The 22,834-nt window shown below is 41.3% G+C and overlaps 1 protein-coding gene across 3 annotated transcripts in view; it reads right to left on the minus strand.

The window, feature by feature from the left end:
- Positions 1-22,834, minus strand: part of LOC116463151 (protein-L-isoaspartate(D-aspartate) O-methyltransferase) — a 61,363-nt gene that overhangs the window by 21,644 nt on the left and 16,885 nt on the right. For all 3 annotated transcript variants that reach the window (XM_032146119.2, XM_032146115.2, XM_032146116.2), the window contains exons 2-4: positions 17,986-18,090; positions 16,399-16,430; positions 1,823-1,927 (exon numbers count right to left, since the gene is read on the minus strand). In XM_032146119.2, coding sequence (XP_032002010.1) covers positions 1,823-1,927; positions 16,399-16,430; positions 17,986-18,090 — 242 coding nt within the window. The remainder of the gene's footprint in view (positions 1-1,822; positions 1,928-16,398; positions 16,431-17,985; positions 18,091-22,834) is intronic.

Consider the following 22,834-nt stretch of genomic DNA (forward strand, 5'->3'; position numbering starts at 1 on the left):
AATGCCATTTTATGAAAAATAACTCAAACCAAATGATTTTTTAAAATGAATACATCCTCTAAAACTATAAACATGTCAAGTATAGAGAATGAGTCATTTATTAAATGGCATTTCTAACCTTAAAAAAAAATCACTGATATCCATTAATGAGGACTTAACCTCTACAAAATGAGCAAAACATCTGAGAAAATATGAGTCCTTATTATGTGCCAGGCATTGTTTTAGATGTTTAGGATACCATCAATGAAAAAAAAAGAGCAGACAAAATTCCCAACTCCCTGGAGCTTACATTCTAGTAAGTCTGCTGATTATACATTTATAGCAAGTTACATGGATTCTAGTCCAAGGTGGATCCACAACTCCTAATTTAACTAGATCAGAATCTTCCAATCTGGCCTCCAGGCACGATATTTCTCAAATCAAACTGATTTGATGATCTAAGCAATGATCAACCTTTACTCCAACATATATTAGTGGGTCCCCAGTTAATACTCTGGATAGCCATTGACCAGATAAGGCTCTGATGAGAAAAGGCAGAAGTGTAATAACAAGGCATTATTTTTCTAAGAGCACTTTTTCTAATGCAGAAGTTCTACCTTCATCCTGGTAAACCTGTAGGAATGTTTAGAAACCAAGCTCATTCTGGGCAGGAGCAGTGGAGAGGGTGCTGGGAAATGAGTCCCCTGGGAGACGGGGCCCAGCTACGATGCTAAATATCTCAGGCTTCTGAGTGGCTGGATTTCCCTGGGACCCTCAGACATGTCCCAGGGCCCGGTGGGGAAACTGAGGGCTGTACAAGGAAGTAGAATCCTGAGTTGTCGGGGCTAAGCCTGACCCCCTCTCCATGCTAACCCCAACCCCCACACTGTGCCTCAGTAGGTTTTTGTTGTTGTTGTTGTTGCCCAGGCTGGAGTGCAGTGGCGCAATCAAGGCTTACTGCACCTCCACCTCCTGGGCTCAAGGGATTTTCCTGCCTCAGCCTCCTGAGTAGCTGGGACTGCAGGTGCTCCACCATGTGTGGCTAATTTTTGTATTTTTAGTAGAGATGGGGTTTCACTATGTTGGCCAGGCTGGTCTCGAACTCCTGGCCTCATGTGATCCGCCTGCCTAGGCCTCCTGAAGTGCTGGGATTATAGGTGTGAGCTGCCGCATCCGGCCCCTCAGTAGGTTTTAAGGAGCCCCCAGCCCTCCTTCTCCCCTTCTGGGCCTGACCAGCTATACTGCTCCGTCTCCCCCAGCCACATGCCCCACCAAGTACTGTACAGTCCCCTACCCAGGGTCCCTGCACCATGAGATAAAGTGAAATACCAACTGTGGACCAAATGCAATAAAACCTCTGTTTTTAAGAAGAAAAAAAAAAAAAGAGAAGAAAACCAGGCTCATTTTATTCTTTTCTGCCAAATGAGAACTTGGAAGAAGGTAGTTTGGGAGGTACTGGCCACCATCTTGTGATTACAAGGGTAGAGCTTACTGGAATAATGACACCGACATGTGGAGGAAAGTAAAGCCAAATCAAGAAACAGAAAGAACCCTATTGTCAATAACAACACCTGCTCTTCTAAATCCAGCCACACAACAGACCGTATATACCCCTAGACTTTTCTGTTATATAAACTAAATAAACTCCCTTTTAGCTCTGACAGTTTGGGTTGCATGTTCTGTCACTTGCAACAACAACGAAATCCTAAGTGATGCTCATTCCAACTGCTATCCTAATAGAATAAACAAACAAACAAACACAAAAACCACTAGTTAAAAAAACATACAGCCAAATCATATAATATTCTTCTGTTGGGGCCAGAATGAGAAATAAAACTCTTACCATACGTGCAAAACATGCAGTAAGGATTCCACTTCCAGATCCTACATCAAGAGCTTTAGCTCCTTCATGCAACTGATCAAATAGAAGTTCTAGCGCATATGCATGCTGCCAAAAGAAAACAAAATATTCATTAAGACTAAAGTACACACATCATGGCATATAAACAAAGTTGCCAACTTTCTAGTAATTTTTCTACTATTGTCATCTACCAAGATAACCAAGTTATCTTGGCTATCTGCCCAGGTATTACTTAAGAAAACTGTTTGATTAGAATTCTTACATTCAGATCATGTGTTTCAGTAATTTTAGACCTCCAGTGTGTGAATTTTTAACTTTTAATTAATTCAGTAAAAAGATTAAAAGATTCATAAGTGAAAAGTCTCCACCCTACTCCCATTTCCAACCATCCAGGTTTCTCTCTGTAAAGGTAACCAATATTACTAGTTTCTTGTGACTCCTTCCAAAAAGGAAGGAATTGATTCTTTGCATATATAAACAAATACAAAAATACAAACGCTAATTTTGTATTTTTAGTAGAGACAAGGTTTCTCCATGTTGGTCAGGCTGGTCTCAAATTCTCGACCTCAGGTGATCCGCCCACCTTGGCCTCCCAAAGTGCTGGGATGACAGGCATAAGCCACCACACCCAGCCAGTATTCTCATTATTAAAAATAATCAGATCAGGCTGGGAGTGGTGGCTCAGGCCTGTCATTCCAGCATTTTGGGAGGCTGAGGCGGGTGGATCACGAGGTCGGGAGTTCAAGACCAGTCTGGCTAAGATGGTGAAACTCCATCTCTACTAAACATACAAGAAAATTAGCTGGGCATGGTGGCGGGCGCCTGTAATCCCAGCTACTCGGGAGGCTGAGGCAGATAATTGCTTGAACCCGGGAGGGGGAGATTGCAGTGATCCGAGATCACACCACTGTACTCCAGCCTGGGCTGTAACAGAGCGAAACTCCATCTCAAAAAAAAAAAAAAAAAAAAAAATCAGATCCAGTAGGAGTAAACACATTTACTACCAGATCTTGGTTGATAAAAATACACATCCATTAATCTATAGTGATAAATACATCATTCTACATATATATACATATACAAATACATACATATATAAATGAAAAATAGGAGAAACTGTTCCCAACAAATATATGATACATAATGAATACATGTAGAAAAAATGATGAAAATCATCCTTTGGGCAGCCATCTCAATAATAACTGATTGATTCAGGTAAAAATCATAAATGGAAGCTAAAACTAGTGGACTAACATTTGAAAAATAAACAGGATATTTACATAATCTCAAAGGGGTTGCCCCAAATAATTATTAATCACAAAAGGAAAAATAGTAATTTTACAGTGGAGTTCAGAAAAAAGTTTTCCAGTGGAAAAACTTGGTCAACACTACCTTAATCAGATGATCAAAGTTAATGTCACAATTATGGGACACACTGACATCAAATGCCTCTGCTAAGATACTTCATTTCTGGGATATGCCAGGCAAAAATGCATAACCCATATTGAATTATGAGGAAACATCAAACAAACTCAAATTGAGGGACATTATATAAAATAAGTGGCCCATATTCGTAAAAATTTTCAAGGTTTTCAAAGCTGTAAAAGAATAAGGAACCATTTCTCAGTCATTCTTTAAAGGAAACTAAAAAGACATGACAATCAAATAAAACTCACAATCTACCATTTTCTTTTCCTATAAGGAACATTATCAAAACAATTGATGAAATCTGAATAAGGTCTGTAAATTGGCTAATAGTGTTATATCAATGCTGACTTCCAGATTTCAAAAATTGTACTATGGGTATGTAAGAGAATGTCCTTATTCTTAAAGGTAAAGAGCATTGGCCAGGCGCGGTAGCTCACGCCTGTAATCCCAGCACTTTGGGAGGCCGAGGCAGGAGGATCATGAGGTCAGGAGATCGAGACCATCCTGTCTAACACAGTAAAACCCCATCTCTACTAAAAACACAAAAAAGTAGCTGGGCGTGGTGGTAGGCGCCTGTAGTCCCAGTTACTTGGGAGGCTGAGGCAGGACAATGGTGTGAACCTAAGAGGCGGAGCTTGCAGCGAGCTGAGAACATGCCACTGCACCCCAGCCTCGGCAACAGAGCGAGACTCCATCTCAAAAAAAAAAAAAAAAGGTAAAGAGCATTATGCCTGTAATTTACCCTCAAAGAGCTCGGAAAAAAGGAAATATAATACACACACATACACACACACACACACACAGAGGAGAGAGGCAATAAAGAAGGGAAAGAGAATAAATGACAAAGCAAATGGTGAGATTTGCTTTACCAATGGTAAGACTGTGTGGACAAAGGTATACAGGAACTGTACTATCTGTATAATATTTCTGCAAGTCAGAAATTATGTCAAAGATTTAAAAACATTTGGGCTGGGCGCAGCGGCTCATGCCTGTAATCCCAGTACTTCGAGAGGCCGAGGCGGGCAGATCACCTAAGGTCGGGTGTTCAAGACCAGCCTGCCCAACATGATGAAACCCTGTCTCTGCTAAAAATACAAAAAATTAGCCAGGTGTGGTGGCAGCTGTAATCCCAGCTACTGGGAAGCTGAGACAGGAGAATCACTTGAACCCGGGAGGTGGATGTTGCAGTGAGCCAAGATCGTGCCATTGCACTCCAGCCTGGGTGACAGGGCGAGATTCCATCTCAAAAAAAAAAAAAAAATTAAAAGCATTTTATCACCGAAAATAGCCAATGCCAAAGAGAAAGAACGAAAATGCCCTATTCCACGTAACAATTAAAAAAAAATTGACAACTACTTATTCCAATCACTAAAAGTGGATGACCAGACGTTATGAACCGCCTGATATGATGCAACAGGAAGGACCATTAGGAAGTGTTCCTAAAGAAAAAAAAAAAAAAAGTTTAAAGAATAAGTCAGCCACCACCAGGAAACAATTAACCAAATTCAGAATATGGGAAATTCTATATAACGAACTAGTTTTGTCAACAAACAAATGGCATTTAAAAAAAGAAAGGGGTCTTTCTTTAAAAATTAAATGATAATTTAAAAAACTGAAACAAGACCAAAAAGATGCAATGTATAGACTCTGTGTGGTTACTGATTTAAGCAAATTAACTATAAAAATTTTTAAGCACCTGGCAAACTTTGAACATGGAGTAGACATAAGATATTAAGGAACATTGTTAGGTATGATAATGGCATTGTAGTTTATTTTTAAAGTCATTGAGATTTATAATAAAGTATCCATGGATGAAATAATATTATGTATGTTTGGAAGTTGCTTTAAAATACTTTGGCAAAAGAGTTACACCGGGAGCAGTGGTTCACAGCCTGTAATCCCAGTCTTCAGGAGGCCGAGGTGGGCGGATCACTTAAGTTCAGGAGTTCAAGACCAGCCTGGGCAACACAGCGATACCCTATCTCTACAAAAATACAAAAATGAGGTGAATGTGGTGGTGCACACCTGTAGTCCTAGCTACTCAAGAGGCCAAGGTGAGAGGATGGTTTGAGCCCAGCAGGCCACAGTGAGCTAAGATTGTGCTACTGCATTCCAGCCTGGGCCACAGAGCATGACTCTGCCTCAAAGAAAAAAAAAAAAAAAAGAGAGAGAGAGTTAGATAAAACAAGATTAGTAAATTGTTGGTCATTATTAAAGCTGGGTGATTTATAGGTTCATTATACTATTTTATTTGTATATATGGCACTGGAACTCTTCCATAATTTTCCATAATAAAAAGTTGTGTTTTTATTTAAAGCTAAGGTTTCCAAGCACTTGGGAGCTTAAAAAAAGAATTTTTAAAAAGTTAAAGCTATCTTTTCCCCCAACTAATATATGGAGAGAAGGCCTTTGATACAGCCTCACATAATCCAAGACATTTCAAACTTTCAAACCAGAAAGTCCTCAATGTTCCACAGAACCTTTTAGGGGTAACACACACAATATGTGTTAAATGGCTGTTTTTTTCCCTAATATATTCAAGGTTCATGCATTACATTTGCCAATCTAGAATGTTCCCCCAATTATCTTCCTCCACCTACCACTTTGCTGTTCTTTAGGACACTGACTCATTTAAGGAGTCCTGGCAAGGCATGGTGACTTATACCTATAATCCGAGTGCTTTGAAGGGCCAAAGTGGAACGATAACTCGAGACCAGGAGTTTGAAATCAGCCTGGACAACATATTCGAGACTGTATGTCTACAAAAACGTTAAAAATTATCTGAGTGTGGGTCATGGCACATGCCTATAGTCCCAGCTCCTTGGGAGGCAGAAGTGGGAAGATCACTGGAGCTGAAGAGTTTGAGGTTATAGTGAGCTATGATCTTTGCACTCCAGCCTGGGCAACAGAGCAAGATCTTGTCTCAGGGGGGAAAAAAAAAAAAAAAGAGTCCTGTCCAGTTGTCCCCACACATAATGCACCACATTCTAGATGTGTCTACTTCCTCAGGGTTAGATTCAGATCAAAGACTTCTAACAAGAACACACGCAGGTCTTGCTATGCAACTCCCTCAGAGCATCACATTAGGAAGTATATAATATTGGACCACCACACCACTGGACATGTCAACCTCAACCACTCAGTAAATTTGGGGTCACCAATAGATCACTCTACTTTCAAGGCATATTTTTTTCTTTATAATGAATAATATGTGGGCCGGGTGTGGTGGCTTACGCCTCTAATCCCAGCACTTTGGGAGGCTGAGGTGGGCAGATCATGAGGTCAGGAGTTCGAGACCAGCCTGGCTAACATGGTGAAACCCTGTCTCTACTAAAAATACAGAAATTATCCAGGCATGGTGGTGCATGCCTGTAATGCCAGCTATTCGGGAGGCTGAGGCGGGAGAATTGCTTGAATCCAGAAGGCGGAGGCTGCAGTGAGCCGAGATCACGCCACTGCATCCAGCCTGGGTGACACAGCAAGACTATGACTTCAAAAATAATAATAATATGTGGAGCACTAATTTGAGACTACATGAGTATTTTTGTTCTCCAACAATCTTCCTCCTAATCGTTTTAGATTCATTAATAATCTTTGCCTAATTCATTACATTGATGATTACAAAATAGTGACCTTTATTTTTATTTTTGTAGAGTCAGGGTCTTGCTTTGTTGCCCAGGGTGGTCTTGAACTCCTAGGCTCAAGGGATCTGCCCGCTCGGCCTCCTGAAGTACTGAGATTACAGGCATGAGCCACTGCACCCAGCCAAAATACTGATCTTTAAAATTTCATTATTCCTTCCACATTTATTCATTAACATTCTTCTGTTTTTCTGAAAAAAATCATTTTCATTTTTCCATCTTGCTCTTTTTGTTTTTTTTTAAGTCTCCATAGACTCACGAATTTTTGTTTTTCAATTCACTGTGTATAATCTGTTACCATCATTATTCTTGTTGATTCTCAAATTCTCTCCAAGTTGGCCTTTGGGAGCCTCTTCAAATCTGCTCATATGTCCTTCTGACATTACCTCCTCAGCCTCTGAATACTTCCTCACTTGACAGATGTCAGTCACTACTCCAAGGAGCACTCAACTCTTTTAGTAAGCAGTGGTATTTAGGATCCCAAACCTGGATGCCAGGTGTGCTCACTGCTACCAGGATACCATTTTAACAGGCTGCTTTTAATCTTTTCACCACTGCACGCATCACATTTTTCTTTACAGGTTTGGAAAATATTCCAGGATTATAGTTAATTCCAAGCTTGTGATTTTAAGGTTCATTAGATGTAGATGTCATTTCTCTTTTCATCCTCACTTTCTGCTTCTCTTATAATACTGCTGAGATTTATGCAATAAATGATTCAAGATGACAACTGCTTGTTCATATAATACAATTAAAAATATTTTACCCTACTCACATCTTGCACTGTATGCTTATTGTCTGCATGTGCATATATATAAACATTCATATAGATGTTTCATGTGACCATATACATACATAGATACATAAGTTTTCCTTATTAACAGTCATCGATAACTCACAAAATATAAATAATTAAAAATGCATCCATTTTGGGAGAAAATTCTGACATAAGCTATGACATATGCTAAGTGAAATAAGCCAGTTACAAAAAGACAAACAAACACATTATGATTCCACTTATATGACGTACCTAGAGGAATCAAATTCATAGAAACAGAAAATAGAATGGTGGTTGCCAGGGGCTGAGGTAAAGAGAGAATGAGAAAACTGGGAAATTGTTATTGAATGAGTATAGAGTGTTAGTTTTGCAAGATGAAAAGTGTTCTGAAGACTGATTGCATAACAATGTAAATGTACTTAACACTACTAAATGATACACTTAAAATGGTTAAGATGGTAAATTTTATGTTATGTGTATTTTTAACACAATTAAAAATTTTAATGCATTTATATAAAATACAGTTTTAACAATAAAAAGACAAATAACCCAATTAAGAAATGGTCAAGAGGCCAGATATGGTGGCCCATGCTTGTAATCCCAGCACTTTGAGAGGCACAGACAGGAGGATTGCTTGAGCTCAGGAGTTTGAGACTAGCCTGGGCGACACAGCAAGACCCTGTCTTTAAAAAAAATTTTTTGGCCGGGTGCGGTGGCTCACGCCTGTAATCCCAACACTTTGGGAGGCTGAGGCGGGCAGATCACGAGGTCAGGAGTTCAAGACCAGCCTGGCCAACATGGTGAAACCTGTCTTTACTAAAAATACAAAAATTAGCCCGGTGTGGTGGTACGTGCCTGTAATCCTAGCTACTCAGGAGGCTGAGGCAGGAGAATTGCTTGAATCTGGGAGGTGGAGGTTGCAGTGAGCCTGAGATGGCACCACTGCACTCCAGCCTGGGTGACAGAGCGAGACTCTGTCTCAGAAAAAAAAAAAAGTTTTAATTATTAAAAAAAAAAAACAAAAAAACAAGAAAGGGGTAAGAGACTGAATAAATGTTTCTCCAAAGAAGATACAGAAATGGCCAAAACGCACATGAAAAGATGCTCAGCATCATTCATCATTAGGGAAATGCAAATCAAAACCACAATGAGACACCACTTCATAGTCACTAGGATGGATAAAATTCTTTTAAAAAAAGAAAATAACAAATGTTAACAAGAAAGCAGAGAAACTAAAACCCTCATACATTGCTAGTGGGACTGTAAAATGGTGCAGCTGCTTTGAAAAACGGTTTGGCCATTCCTCAAAATGTTAAACATAGAGTTTTCATATATGATCTGGTAATTCCACTCCTAGGTAAATACTCGAGAGAAATGAAAACACACAAAAATTTGTACACAAATGTTCACGGCAGCATTATTTAGAATAGCCAAACACTGGAAACAATCCAAATGTCCCTCAACAGTTAATAGATAAATGTTGTATATCCATACAATGGGATATTATTCAGTCATAAAAAGGAGAGAAATACTGATTCACACTACAACCGGGATAAATCTTGAAAACATTATGCTAAATTTAAAAAGTCAGTCAAAAAGGCAACATATTATACAATTCTATTTATATGAAATGTCTAGAATAGGCAAATCTACAGAAACAAATAATAGATTAGTAGTTGCCAGGACCTGAGCAGAGCAGGAGTTTGGATCTGACTGCTAATGGGTATAAGGAAGGTTTCTTTCTGCAGTGATGAAAACCTCATATTAGATCGTGGTGATGTTTGTGTAACTCTGAATAAACTAAAAACCACAGAATTCTACACTTTAAAGGGATGAATTCTGTAGTATAAGAATTATCTCTTTTTTTTTTTCTGAGACAGGGTCTTGATCTGTCACCCAGGCAGGAGTGTAGTGGTGTGATCATGACTCACTGCAGCCTCCATCTCCCAGGCTGAAGCAATCCTTCCACCTCAGTCTGCAGAATAGCTGGGACCACAGGCACTTACTATCACACCCAGCTAAATGTTTTTTATTTTTTGTAGAGATGGGATCTCACCGTGTTGCCCAGGCTGGTCTCAAACTCCTGGGCTCAAGTGATCCTCCAGCCTCGGCTTCCCAAAGTGCTGGGATTACAGGCTCAAGGCACTGTGCCTAGCCAAGAATTATATCTTAATAAAGCTGTTTTGTATTGTTTTAAAATGCATCTTTGCCATGAAGTAACTGCTATGCTTTGTTCAGCAATGAACTGGACACCCAGACCAAACTTCAGGGGAAAGAAAAAAATCACAAAGTATTTCCCTTAATACCTGAAAGCATACCACTCCAGTCAATTTCCCAACCATGCTAGATACTGGTTCTCCAAAATGACTTTTAGCATTCATGCTTCTTTTTTTTTTTGAGTCAGAGTTTTGCTCTTTCGCCTAGGCTGGAGTGAAATGGCATGATCTTGGCTCACTGCAACCTGCACCCCGCCAGGTCCAAGTGCTTCTCCTGTCTCAGCCTCTTGCATAGCTGGGATTATAGGCGCCTGCCACCACACCTGGCTAACTTTGGTATTCCTAGTAGAGACGGGATATTGCCATGTTGGCCAGGCTGGTCTCGAACTCCTGACCTCAGGTGACCCACCTGCCTCGGCCTCCCAAAGTGCTAGGGTTACAGGCGTGAGCCACCCCGCCCAGTCACATTCATGCTTCTATATAAATCTTTCATTTAGGTAGTGTTGTGGGACAAATCAGAGATGGGAGAGACCGAGCACCGTTCAGGAGAGTGTTTAATTATTAAGGTCATTGCTGGCTCAGTCGTACTAGGGTCCAGAAAGTCTGATCCCTGAACAAAGGGATCAATCACCTTTGAAGCAGTTTGTGGCGGGAGTTACGTGCTGCAGGAAGCGTACTTGCAGAAGCGAAAACAAAGGCAGTTAATTACTCTTTTACATTTGTTACACCGTATGTCTTACATCCTTGGGAATACACGCTTTTGTAGCAATTGCTTATCAACCTCGTGACTTTACAGCCCAGCTAGGGAGGGAAGCAAGAACTCGCTGTGCCTCAAGGAATGTAAAACGATGGAACACAGATAAGCCTCTCTGGGCATAGAGGAGGGATAAGCAGTTAATATTCTCTCTTAACCCGGACCCCTGCCGGGGGGGGGGGGGGGGGGGGGGGGGGGGCTATATTACATTTTACCTTCAAGAAAAAGAATAAATTTTTCTACCATTATACTTATAAAATTCATTAATTCCCCCTTCAGTAGTAGTTCAAACTTCAGTAGTAGTTCAAACTGTTTGCAGATTATTTTAAGACTAAAACTTTTCTTTTTAATCACTTATTGAATAGGTAATATACAAAAAAGCCATTCCTAATCTATGGTTTAAAGAAAAAAGAAAGTCAGGCCCAGTGGCTCATGCCTGTAATCCTAACACTTTGGGAGGCTGAGGTGGGAGGATCGCTTGAGCTCCAGGGTTCAGAACTAGCTTGGGCAACACAGTGAGTCCTCATCTCTACAGAAAATGATTTTAAAAAGTTAGGGGTGGTGGTATGTGCCTATAGTCCCAGCTACTCAGGAGGCTAAGGTGGGAGGATCTTTTAAGCTCAGCAGGTCTCGGCTGCAGGGGGCCATTATCATGCTTCCATACTCCAGCCTGGGCAACAGAGCAAGACTCTGTCTCAAAAAAAAAACAAAAACTAAAAAATTAAGGGCTCAACACAGTGGCTCAGGCCTGTAATCCCAGCACTTTGGGAGGCCAAGGAGGGTGGATCACTTGAGGTCAGGAGTTTGAGACCAGCCTGGCCAACATGGTGAAATCTCGTCTCTACTAAAAACACAAAAATTAGCCGGGTGTGGTGGTGCACGTCTGTAATCCTAGCTACTCAGGAGGCTGAGGCAGGAGAATTGCTTGAACCTGGGAGGCAAAGGTTTCACTAAGCTGAGATTGTGCCACTGCACTCCAGCCTGGGTGACAGAGGGAGACTCCATCTCAAAAATAATAATAATAATAATAAATTAAAATGTTAAAAAAATTAAGGAAAAGGAATAAAGAAATTGATAACATGACAGGCACAGTGGCTTGAGCTTGTAATCCCAGCACTTCGGGAGGCCGAGGCAGGCAGATTGAGGCCAGGAGTTCAAGACCAGCCTGGCCAATGTGAGGAAATCCTGTCTCTACTAAAAATACAAAAATTAGCCAGGTGTGGTGGTGTACATCTGTAATCCCAGCTACTTGAGAGGCTGAGGCAGGACAATCACTTGAACCCAGGAAGCAGAGGTTGCAGTAAGCCAAGATCACCCCACTGCACTCCAGCCTGGGCAACAGAGTGAGACTTTGTCAAAAAAAAAAAAAAAGAAAGAAAGAAAGAAAGAAAAAGAAAGAAAGAAAGAAAGGAAGGAAGGAAGGAAGGAAGGAAGGAAGGAAGGAAGGAAGGAAGGAAGGAAGAAATTGATAACAGATCAAGGACACAGAGTGAAAATCAGATCTCAATTCCACTCATATATCCTAAATAAGCTAATTCCCTATCTTAGAAGAAATCATTTTTAGTTTTCATTCCCAAAGAAAAACATACGTGTGCATGTATGTGTGCATATGTGATTTTCATACATTACAGAATTTTCTAAATACCCTTTGGGACTCAACTTTTATACTGTTTCATTCTTATTTTTCCCACCCAAAAAACCACCTGTAAGTATTATACTGTATTTCTTGAAGACTTTGTCATATTTGTACTTGCAGAGCTCTTTCATTTAACAGTTTCACAATAGTCCACAACATGGAGGTTAAGATGGTCCCTGACTTAACAGTGGTTCCACATATGATTTCTCGACTTTACGATGATGTAAAAATTATACACGTTCTGTACAAATTGTACTTCAAGTACCCATACACCCATTCTATTTTCCACTTTCAGTATAATATTCAATAAATTACACGTGATATTCACCATTTTATTATAAAATAGACTTTGTGCTAGTTGATTTTGCCCAACTGTAGGCTAATGTAAGTGTTCTGAGCACATTTAACGTAGGCAAGGCTAAGCTATGAAGTTTGGTAGGCTAAGTATATTAAATGCATTTTAGAGTTACAGTATTTTCAACTTATGATAGGTTTATCAGGACATACCCCCATGTAAGTCAAGGAGCATCTGTACTATAATTTATTAACTATCCACCATTTTGTGGACATTGCTACTTTTTGTAATTATAAGAAATATCAGTAAATAACTTTAGTTAAGTCATTCTGCACTCATGTAACTATATTATGGGATAAATATCTTGAAATAAAACTGGGAAATCTAAGTTATATTTATTTCACATTTCGATAGATACTGCCAAATTGTCTTCCAAAAATATTCAATGTACTCTCCCACACAAAAAAGTATGTGACTGCCAGTTTTCCATTTCCAATACAAAGTATCAAATTTTTTAATCTGTAACGATCTGATAGGTGAAAACTGGTACCTCATTATAGTGCTAATTTGCAATTCACCAAGTATAAGTGAAGATGAGGCTGGGCATGGTGGCTTATGCCAGTAATCCAGCATTTTAGAAGGCCAAAGCAAGAGGATCACTAGGGCCCAGGAGTTCAAGATCAGTCTGGGGTAACAAAGTGAGGCCCTGTCTCTACAAAAAAAATTTTTAATGGCCAGGCACAGTGGCTCACGCCTGTAATCCCAGCACTTTGGGAGGCCAAGGCGGGTGGATCACTTGAGGTCAGGAGACCACCTGAGGTCAGGAGGTCAGGTCAGGAGACAAGCCTGGCCAACGTGGCGAAACCCCATCTCTACTAAAAATACAAAAATTAGCCAGGCATGGTAGCAAACGCCTGTAATCCCAGCTACGAGGAAGGCTGAGTGAGGCACGCGAATTGCTTGAAACCAGGGGGCGGAGGTTGCGGTAAGCCGAGATCATGCCACTGCACTCCAGCCTGGGTCACAGAGCGAGACTCCGTCTCAAACAGCTACTCGGGAGGCTGAGGCAGGAGAATGGCGTGAACCCAGGAGGCAGAGCTTGCAGAGAGCCGAGATCACGCCACTGCACTCCAGCCTGGGCAACAGAGCGAGACTCTGTCTCAAAAAAAAAAAAAAAAAAAAAATTAAATACGTGAAGATGACATCTTTTCATTTGTTTAAATGTCAATGTCATTCGTATTTCTGTTCAATGAACTATCTTAGCTTTTTTTTTTTTTGAGACAGAGTTTCACTCGTGCTGCCCAGGCTGGAGGGCAATGGCGCAACTTCAGCTCAACGCAACCTCTGCCTCCCAGGTTCAAGCGATTCTCCTGCCTCAGCCTCCCAAGTAGCTGGGATTACAGCCATGTGCCACCATGCCCAGCTAATTTTGTATTTTTAGTAGAGACAGGGTTTCTCCATGTTGGTGAGGCTGGTCTCAAACTCCCAACCTCTGGTGATTCGCCCACTTTGGCCTCCCAAAGTGCTGGGATTACAGACGTGAACCACCATGCCCGGCCACGATGAACTATCAATCCTGTCCTTTACACATTTTCTTTTGGGCTTACTGGTCTTTTACTTATTAACAGGATACACACAAACACAAATGTATGCATACATGTCTATATATTGAAATTTTCCCTTGCTGTCATATGTATTACAATATTTCCCTCAATTGTTAATTATTATTATTGAGATGAGGGTCTCTCTCTGTCAACCAGGCTGGAGTGCAGTAGCACAATCATGGCTCACTGCAGCCTCAAATTCCTGGACTCAGACAATCCTTCTGCCTTGGCCTCCCTTGTAGCTAGGACTACAGGAACATTGCCACAACACCCAACTAATTTTTAAAATTTTTTGTAGAGACAGAGTCTTGTTTTGTTGCCCAGGCTGGTCTCAAACTCCTAGCTTCAACCGATATTCCTGCCTCGGACTCCCAAAGTGTTGAGATTACATAGGTGTGAGCCACCACGCACAGCCAATTTTTCCTCTTTAATTTTTGCTTGTAACATTTTTTCTCCACAAAAATCCTAGATATGTAAGTTTCAAAATGTATCAGGTTTTTTTAATGGCTTCTGTGTTTTCTGTCTTGTTTCAAAAAGACATTTCTATTCAATTTTTATAAATGTCTGCTTTTTTCTTCTAGTATAATTATCAATTCACTATAAATACATACACAATTTATTTTAGTATTAAGTTTAAATAAGAGCTTCTCCAACCCCAAATACTTGCAGAGAATCAGAAAAGTTATTGTTCTGGCCAGGCGCAGTGGCTCACGCCTATAATCCCAGCATTTTGGGAGGCAAAGGCGAGTGGATCACCTGAGGTCAGAAGTTCAAAACCAGCCTGGCCAACATGGTGAAACCCTGTCTCTACTAAAAATACAAAAAGTTAAGGCCGGGCGGGGTGGCTCACGCCTGTAATCTCAGCACTTTGGGAGGCCGAGGTGGGCGGATCATGAGGTCAGGAGATCGAGACCAGCCTGGCCAACATAGTGAAGCCCCGTCTCTACTAAAAATACAAAAAATTAGCTGAGTGTGGTGGCAGGCACCTGTAATCCTAGTTACTCAGGAGGCTTAGGCAGGAGAATCACTTGAAGCCGGGGGTGGAGGTTGCAGCAAGCCAAGATCGCACCACTGCACACCAGCCTGGGCGACAGTGTGAGACTCCATCTCGAAAAAAAAAAAAGAAAAGAAAAAGAAAAGAAAAGCTATTGTTCTTTCTTACAAAATAAAACAAGAGTACTCACTCAAATACTGACATTTAAACCCTAAGAAAAGGTTGGGCACAGTGGCTCATGCCTGTAATCCTAGCACTTTGGGAGGCTGGGTGGGAGGACTGCATAAGCCCGGGAGTCAAGGCTGCAGTGAGCTGTGATGATCATACCACTGCATTCCAGCCTGGGTGACAAAGTAAGAACTTGCCTCAAAAATAAAAAATAAAAAATAAAATAAAATAAAATAAAACCCAAGAAAATTCCCAACAGATTAAAACTGCTAGATAACTCAAAGTAAGTCCTTCTCAAGGAGCTATGCAGCTTAATGGCTCCTATACTTAACCACTCCCTAATGAATTTTCCACATAAAATGTGAAATAATATTCAACTTGAGACTTCTATAAAATGTCCATTATACTATTTAAAATATTATCTCCTTTAATTAACTCTCTACTAAATAACCTTTTATGTTCAATTTTTACATGTCACAGATACTGACAACCACCAAAAACTTTAATATGCCAGTTTCTACCTTAAAAAGCTCCTTCTGGACTGAGCGCAGTGGCTCACGCCTGTAATCCCAGCACTTTGGGAGGACGAGGCAGGCGGATCAAGAGGTCAGGAGATCGAGACCATCCTGGCTAAGACCGTGAAACCCCGTCTCTACTAAAAATATAAAAAATTAGCCAGGCGTGGTGGTGGGCACCTGTAGTCCCAGCTCGTGGGGAGGCTGAGGCAGGAGAATGGCGTGAACCCAGAAGTGGGAGGTTGCAGTGAGCTGAGACTGTGCCACTGCACTCTAGCCTGGGTGACACAGCAAGACTGCATCTCAAAAAAAACAAAACAAAACAAAAAAAAACTCCTTCTACAGACCCTGTATTAAGAATAAGATGTTCAAAAAACAAAATGATGTTCATTACCAATTCACATAACTCATAGATGATAAATTGATATAACTAAAAATTTAAAACTTTCTTTAAATCTTTTTTACTACAGAAAATGATTATACAGAAAAATGTGATCCATTTGTAACCAAGTGAACAAACTTAACTTACCATGTGTGGAGCACTGATTGTTGCTTGGAAACCTGCAAAACAAGAAGAGAACTACTGATACAGTCAGCTGTAAAAATATACTATTTCACATAATTTCTTTTCTACCATCCATACGTTATTTTTCACAATAATTCTTTTTTAGGTTTTATGATCTTAAAAAAATAAAACTTACTTCTATTAGAGTACTGTCACCCAGCAGTTAAAATTAGAAAATATAATCATGCCAAAGGGTAACGTGCTCATCTAGTAAAACAGTCCCTCTAAAGTACGGCAGCTAAAAATTTCTTCTCCTGTAGAGTCAGCTAAGAAAGGAAGAATTTCAGTAAGTTGAGAGTTGATATATTTTTGGCTTGTTTTTCCTTCAGATTGTTTTTTAAAAATAAGTTTTCATATGTAATAGGTATACAAAGTCTGTGCAAAATTAAATTGCTTCATATTTCTGTCAACTTAAAAAAAACTAGAATAACTGAAAAAGTAGCTTGAAAGACCAATAAACTACTTCATTTTATTCTTTATCTTATCATCTAATGTTAATTCACACAATCTTTTCGTGGTTCTTAACTTTTAGTTTCTTTTCTTCTGGTGTTGCTTTCTCAAAACTTATTTACCTGCTTCTTTCTGCCTCTGAAGCAAGTTTCACTGAGCGGTGGTGGCAGGTGCCTTCGGGGTTCAGAAGCTCCCCAGGATCTTCTCTGCTGACTGTTATAGCGCTTCAAAAGAAGACAGCATGGCAGCCGACTGACAGAATCCTGAGGCACTTCTAAGCCTCAAAGGCGCCCACTGCCAAGGCTCAGCAGTTCAGCAAAACCTGCTTCAGGAGAAGGAGTTAAATACAGGACTTTCTAAAAACAAACACAAGCCAAAAAAGCAGGGCAAATAAAGTAGAGAAGTCAGTAATAACTTAAGCACACTTACTGATTTAAATATTGATTTAAAAAATTAATCCTAACCTGAAAACTAATCTTTAGTCAATACTAAGGCCCCTAAAGAAAACTCAGCACTCAGCTAATACTGTAAGTTTTCATTAAAAGTTTTTTTTTTATTGCAGGGTGTGGTGGCTCATGCCTGTAATCCTAGTGCTTTGGGAGGCCAACACGGGCGGATTGCCTGAGTTCCGAGATCAGCTTGGGCAACACGCTGAAACCCCATCTCTACTAAAATACAAAAAATTAGCCGGGTGTGGTGGCATGCACCTGTAATCCCAGCTACTCGGGAGGATAAGGCAGGAGAATTACTTGAACCCAGGAGGCGGAGGTTGCAGTAAGCTGATATTGCGCCACTGCAATCCAGCCTGGATGATAGAGTGAGACTCCGTCTCCAAAAACAAAAGTTTTTTTTCAATAAAATATTTTATTTCAAAAAATGTTTTTAATTTTTTATACATATTATATATTGTTCGAGAAAACAGAAAAACATATATAATTTTATTAAAATAGGTATGTTTGGGATTATAAAACTTGCTGATTCATAAAATTCAAATTAAGAAGGTAATAATAGATAAATATCTGTGTCTCAGGCTTTTTCTACTTCCAAAAATCATAAAGTAAATGATGAAAACTGTGATATTTTCAGAAATCTAAAGCTTACCTATTGATTGTGGAGAATCCATGTATGGGTTACATTTTGCATAGTGGGAGCGGTCTGTAGCCAGCATCACTTCAAATACTTTATCTGTCTTGATGATTCCATTTTCTGAAACAAATGAGGCAAATATTTTCAGAAGAGACAGACATGATCAGACATATCTGAGAATAATTACACCAGCTTTGCTGTAGAGACTGAACTGGAAAAGAGAACGATTGGAAACTGTCATAATGGCCCAGGTAATGGCAACCTGGTTTCTTTTTTTTTTTGAGACAGCATCTCGCTCTGTTGCCCAGGCTGGAGTGCAGTGGCACAATCTCGGCTCACTGCAAGCTCCGCCTCCTGGGTTCACACTATTCTCCTGCCTCAGCCTCCCAAGCAGCTGGGACTACAGGCGCCCGCCACCACGCCTGGCTAATTTTTTGTATTTTAGAGACAGGGTTTCACCGTGTTAGCCAGGATGGTCTCGATCTCCTGACCTTGTGATCTGCCCACCTTGGCCTCCCAAAGCTCTGGGATTACAGGTGTGAGCCACCACACCCGGCTTTATTTATTTATTTATTTATTTATTTATTTATTTATTTATTTTTTGAGATGGAGTCTTGCTCTGCTGCCCAGGCTGGAGTGCAGTGGTGCCATCTCGGCTCATTGCAACCTCCACCTCCCAGGTTCAAGCGATTCTCCTGCCTCAGCCTCCCAAGTAGCTGCGACTACAGGTGCATGCCACCACGCCCAGCTAATTTTTTGTATTTTTAGTAGGGATGGGGTTTCACTGTGTTAGCCAGGCTGGCCTTCATCTCCTGACCTCATGATCCACCCACCTCAGCCTCCCAAAGCTGGATTACAGGCGTGAGCCACTGTGATCAGCCCAACCTAGTCTTTAGTAACAGCAAGGACACAGAAAATTAGAAGGATAATGAGTTATATTTGGTAGGTAATATATACCTGACTGACTGGATTTGGGGGTGGGAGTGGGGGTAATCATTGATATGCTGATGCCATTTTCCGATTTAAGAAATCCTATAGAAGGATCAAAGTTAAGGGGTAAAAAGGTAAGTTATCTGTTCAGTTAGGGGCTTCAGATCATACAACTGGAGATATTCTGTAGTCAGCTGGACACATGGATCTGGAGCTCAGGAAAGTGATCTAGAATAAAGATTTCTATCTATTATGGATCACAACTGAAGCAATCAAAGTGAATTCAAAGTGGCCAGAGAATAAATAGAGAAGACAAACAAAGCCAACATCTAAAAGATATGCAAAGAAAACAGAGCCATCAAAGATGATGAGCAGTCACAGAGGCAGGATGAAGACCAGACCATACTGTTGTACAGCCAGGAGAAGTGAATTTCTCAAGAAGGAAAGCAAGATCAATAATATATATTTGCCTTCCCCAACAATTAGTTGAGATTAAGGCCGGGTGCAGCGGCCCATGCCTGTAATCTCAAAGCCTGGGGAGGCCAACAGGGAGGATAGCTTGAGCCCAGGGGCTTGAGACCAGGCAAGGCAACATAGTGAGGCCCTGTCTCCACAAAAAAAAAAAAAAAAAAAAAAATTAATTAGCTGGGGATCATGGCACAAGCATGTAGTCATAAATACTCAGGAGGCTGAGGTGGGAGAATTGCTTGAGCCCAGGAGTTTGAGATTATAGTGAGGTATGATCATACCACTGCACTCCAACCTGAGTGAGAAAGCATGACCCTGTCTCAAGGCCAGGCATGGTAGCTCACACCTGTAATTCCAGTACTTTGGGAGGCCCAGGCAGGCAAATTACTCAAGGTCAGGAGTTTGAGACCAGCCTGTCCAACATGGTGAAACCCCATCTCTACTACAAATTCAAAAATTAGCCAGGTGTGGTGGCGCACACCTGTAATCCCAGCTACTCAGGAGGCTGAGACAGGAGAACTGCTTGAACTCGGAGGCTGAAGTGGCAGTGAGCCAAGATCGTGCCACTGAACTCCAGCCTGTGTGACAGAGTAAGACTTGGTCTCAAAAAAAATAAAAAGAGGCCGGGCGCGGTGGCTCACACTTGTAATCCTAGCACTTTGGGAAGCTGAGGTGGGCGGATCACGAGGTCAGGAGATCGAGACCACGGTGAAACCCTGTCTGTACTAAAAAATACAAAAAATTAGCCGGACGTGGTGGCGGGCGCCTGTAGTCCCAGCTACTCGGAGAGGCTGAGGCAGGAGAATGGCGTGAACCCGGGAGGCAGAGCTTGCAGTGAGCCGAGATTGCGCCACTGCACTCCAGCCTGGGCGACAGAGCAAGACTCCGTCTCAAAAAAATAAATAAATAAATAAATAAAATAAAAAATAAAAAGAATCCTGCACAAACACGTGCTAACTTCCCTTTTCCTCCCCACTACCAATATCATCATCCATTAAAGAAGGTGCAGGGTGCTATACTAACAGGAGGGGGGTACACAATGAACTCTGTCCACAAAATGCCTAAAAGTAGGAAAAAAAAAAATCAAACCAATGCCATTCAAAACCAATGTAAAAAGAAAACTAAATGCAAATAAAAACATTTCTGCTGATTAAACAAAACCAGTATTTAAAACTATACTCTAAGAAAATGTGCCAGGAAGTAAACATATTACCAGGAAGAATTAACTTCAAAATACATTCTAATGAAACTATTATATTTTAAAGGAAAGGAAAAAAATTCTCAAAACATCAAGGCAAAAATAATTAGCCAGGCCGGTGCAGTGGCTAACGTCCACAATCCTAGCACTTTGGGAGGCTGAGGCAGGCGGATCACTTGAGGTCAGGAGTTCAAGACCAACAGGGCCAACATGGCGAAACCCCATCTCTACTAAAAATACAAAAATTTGCTGGACGTGGTGGCACATGCCTGTAATCCCAGCTCCTAAGGAGGCCGAGGTACAAGAATCGCTTGAACCCAGGAGGAGGAGGCTGCAGTGAGCTGACATCGCGCCACTGTACTCAAGCATGAGCAACAGAGCAAGGCTCTGTCTTTAAAAAAAATTAAAAAAGAAAAAAAAAATTAGCTGTGCATGGTGGTGCATGTCTGTGATCCCAGCTACTCAGAGGCTAAGGTGGGAGGATCGCTTGAGCCTGGGAGGCGGAGGTTGCAGTGAGTCAAAATCATGCCACTGCGCTCCAGCCTGAGTGACAGGGTGAGACTCCATCTCAAAAAAAAAAAAAAAAAAAAAAAAAATCAAGACAAGAAGATCAAATTACCTATTATAATAAGAATTTTAAAAATTAGGGGCCAGGTGCAGTGGCTCATGCCTGTAATCCAAGCACTTCGGGAGGCCAAGGCAAAAGGATTGCTTAAACCTAGGAGCTCAAGACCAACCTGGGCAACATGGGGAGACCCCGTTTCTTTAAAAAAATTTGAAAATTAGCCAGGTATGGTGCCATGTGCCTGTGGTCCCAGCTACTTGGAGGCTGAGGTGGCAGAATCACTTAAGCTCAGTAAGTTGAGGCTACAGTGAGCCTTGATCATGCCACTGTACTCCAGCCTGGGCAACAGAGCAAGACCCTGTCTCAAAACACAAACAAACAGGTCGGGCATGGTGGCTCATGCCTGTAATCCCAGCACTTTGGGAGGCCAAGGTGGGTGGATCACCTGAGGTCAGGAGTTTAAGACCAGCCTGGCCAACATGGTGAAATCCTATCTCTACTAAAAATACAAACATTAGCCGGGTGTGGTGGTACACACCTGTTATCCCAGCTACTCAGAAGGCTGAGGCAGGAGAATCGCTTGAACCTGGGAGGCGGAGGTCGCAGTGAGCCAAGATCGCGCCACTGCACTCCAGCATGGGTGACAGAGCGAGACTTCGTCTCAAAACAAACAAACAAACGAACAAAAAATTAGGTCACTACAGGTTTCTTAAGAGCAACAAATAAGCCGGATGCAGTGGCTACGTCTGTAATCCCAGCAATTTAGAAAGCCAAGGTGGGTGGATCACTTGAGTCCAGGAGTTCGAGACCAGCCTGGGCAACATGAAGAGACCCCCATCTCTACAAAAAAACTTAAAAAATTAGCTGGCCGTAGTGACGCATACCTGTAGACCCAGCCACTCAGGGGGCTGAGGTGGGAGGATTGCTTCAGCCTGGGAGGTCAAGGCTTCAGTATGCCCTGATCATGCCACTGCACTCTAGCCTGGGTGACAGAGTGAGACCCTGTCTCAATAAATAAAAATAAAAATTAAGAGCAAGATTCAAAGCAAAGTAAGAATAAAGCAGCATTTTCAAGAAATTCAAGGAAAGAAAGTGCAAGTCAATCATAAAAAGGAGTGAACGGCTAGGTGCGGTGACTCATGCCTATAATCCCAGCACTGTGGGAGGCCAAGGTAGGAGGATCACTTGAGCCCAAGAATTGAAGACTAGCAAAAAAAAAAAAAAAAAAAAAAAAAGGAGCGAATTACTGATATACCCAACATGAATGAATCTCTTTTTCTTTTTTTTTTGAGACAGAGTCTTCCTCTGTCACCCAGGCTGGAGTGCAGTGTCGTGATCTTGGCTCACTGCAACTTGCCTCCTGGGTTCAAGCGATTCTCCTGCCTCAGCCTCCGAAGTAGCTGGAATTATAAACGCCTGCCACCACGCCCAGCTAAGTTTGGTATTATTAGCAGAGACGGGGTTTCAATGTGTTGGCCAGGATGGTCTCGAACTCCTGACCTCGTGATCCACCCGCCTCAGCCTCCCAAAGTGCTGAGATTACAGATGTGAGCCACCACCCTCAGCTTGAATGAATCTCAAAATCTCCTTAAGCTGATTAGCAACTTCAGCAAAGTCTCAGGATACAAAATCAATGTACAAAAATCACAAGCATTCTTGTACACCAATCACAGACAAACAGAGAGCCAAATCATGAGTGAACT

Source organism: Hylobates moloch, unplaced genomic scaffold, assembly GCF_009828535.3.
Source record: "Hylobates moloch isolate HMO894 unplaced genomic scaffold, HMol_V3 SCAFFOLD_28, whole genome shotgun sequence".
In the NCBI taxonomy this organism is placed as follows: domain Eukaryota; kingdom Metazoa; phylum Chordata; class Mammalia; order Primates; family Hylobatidae; genus Hylobates; species Hylobates moloch.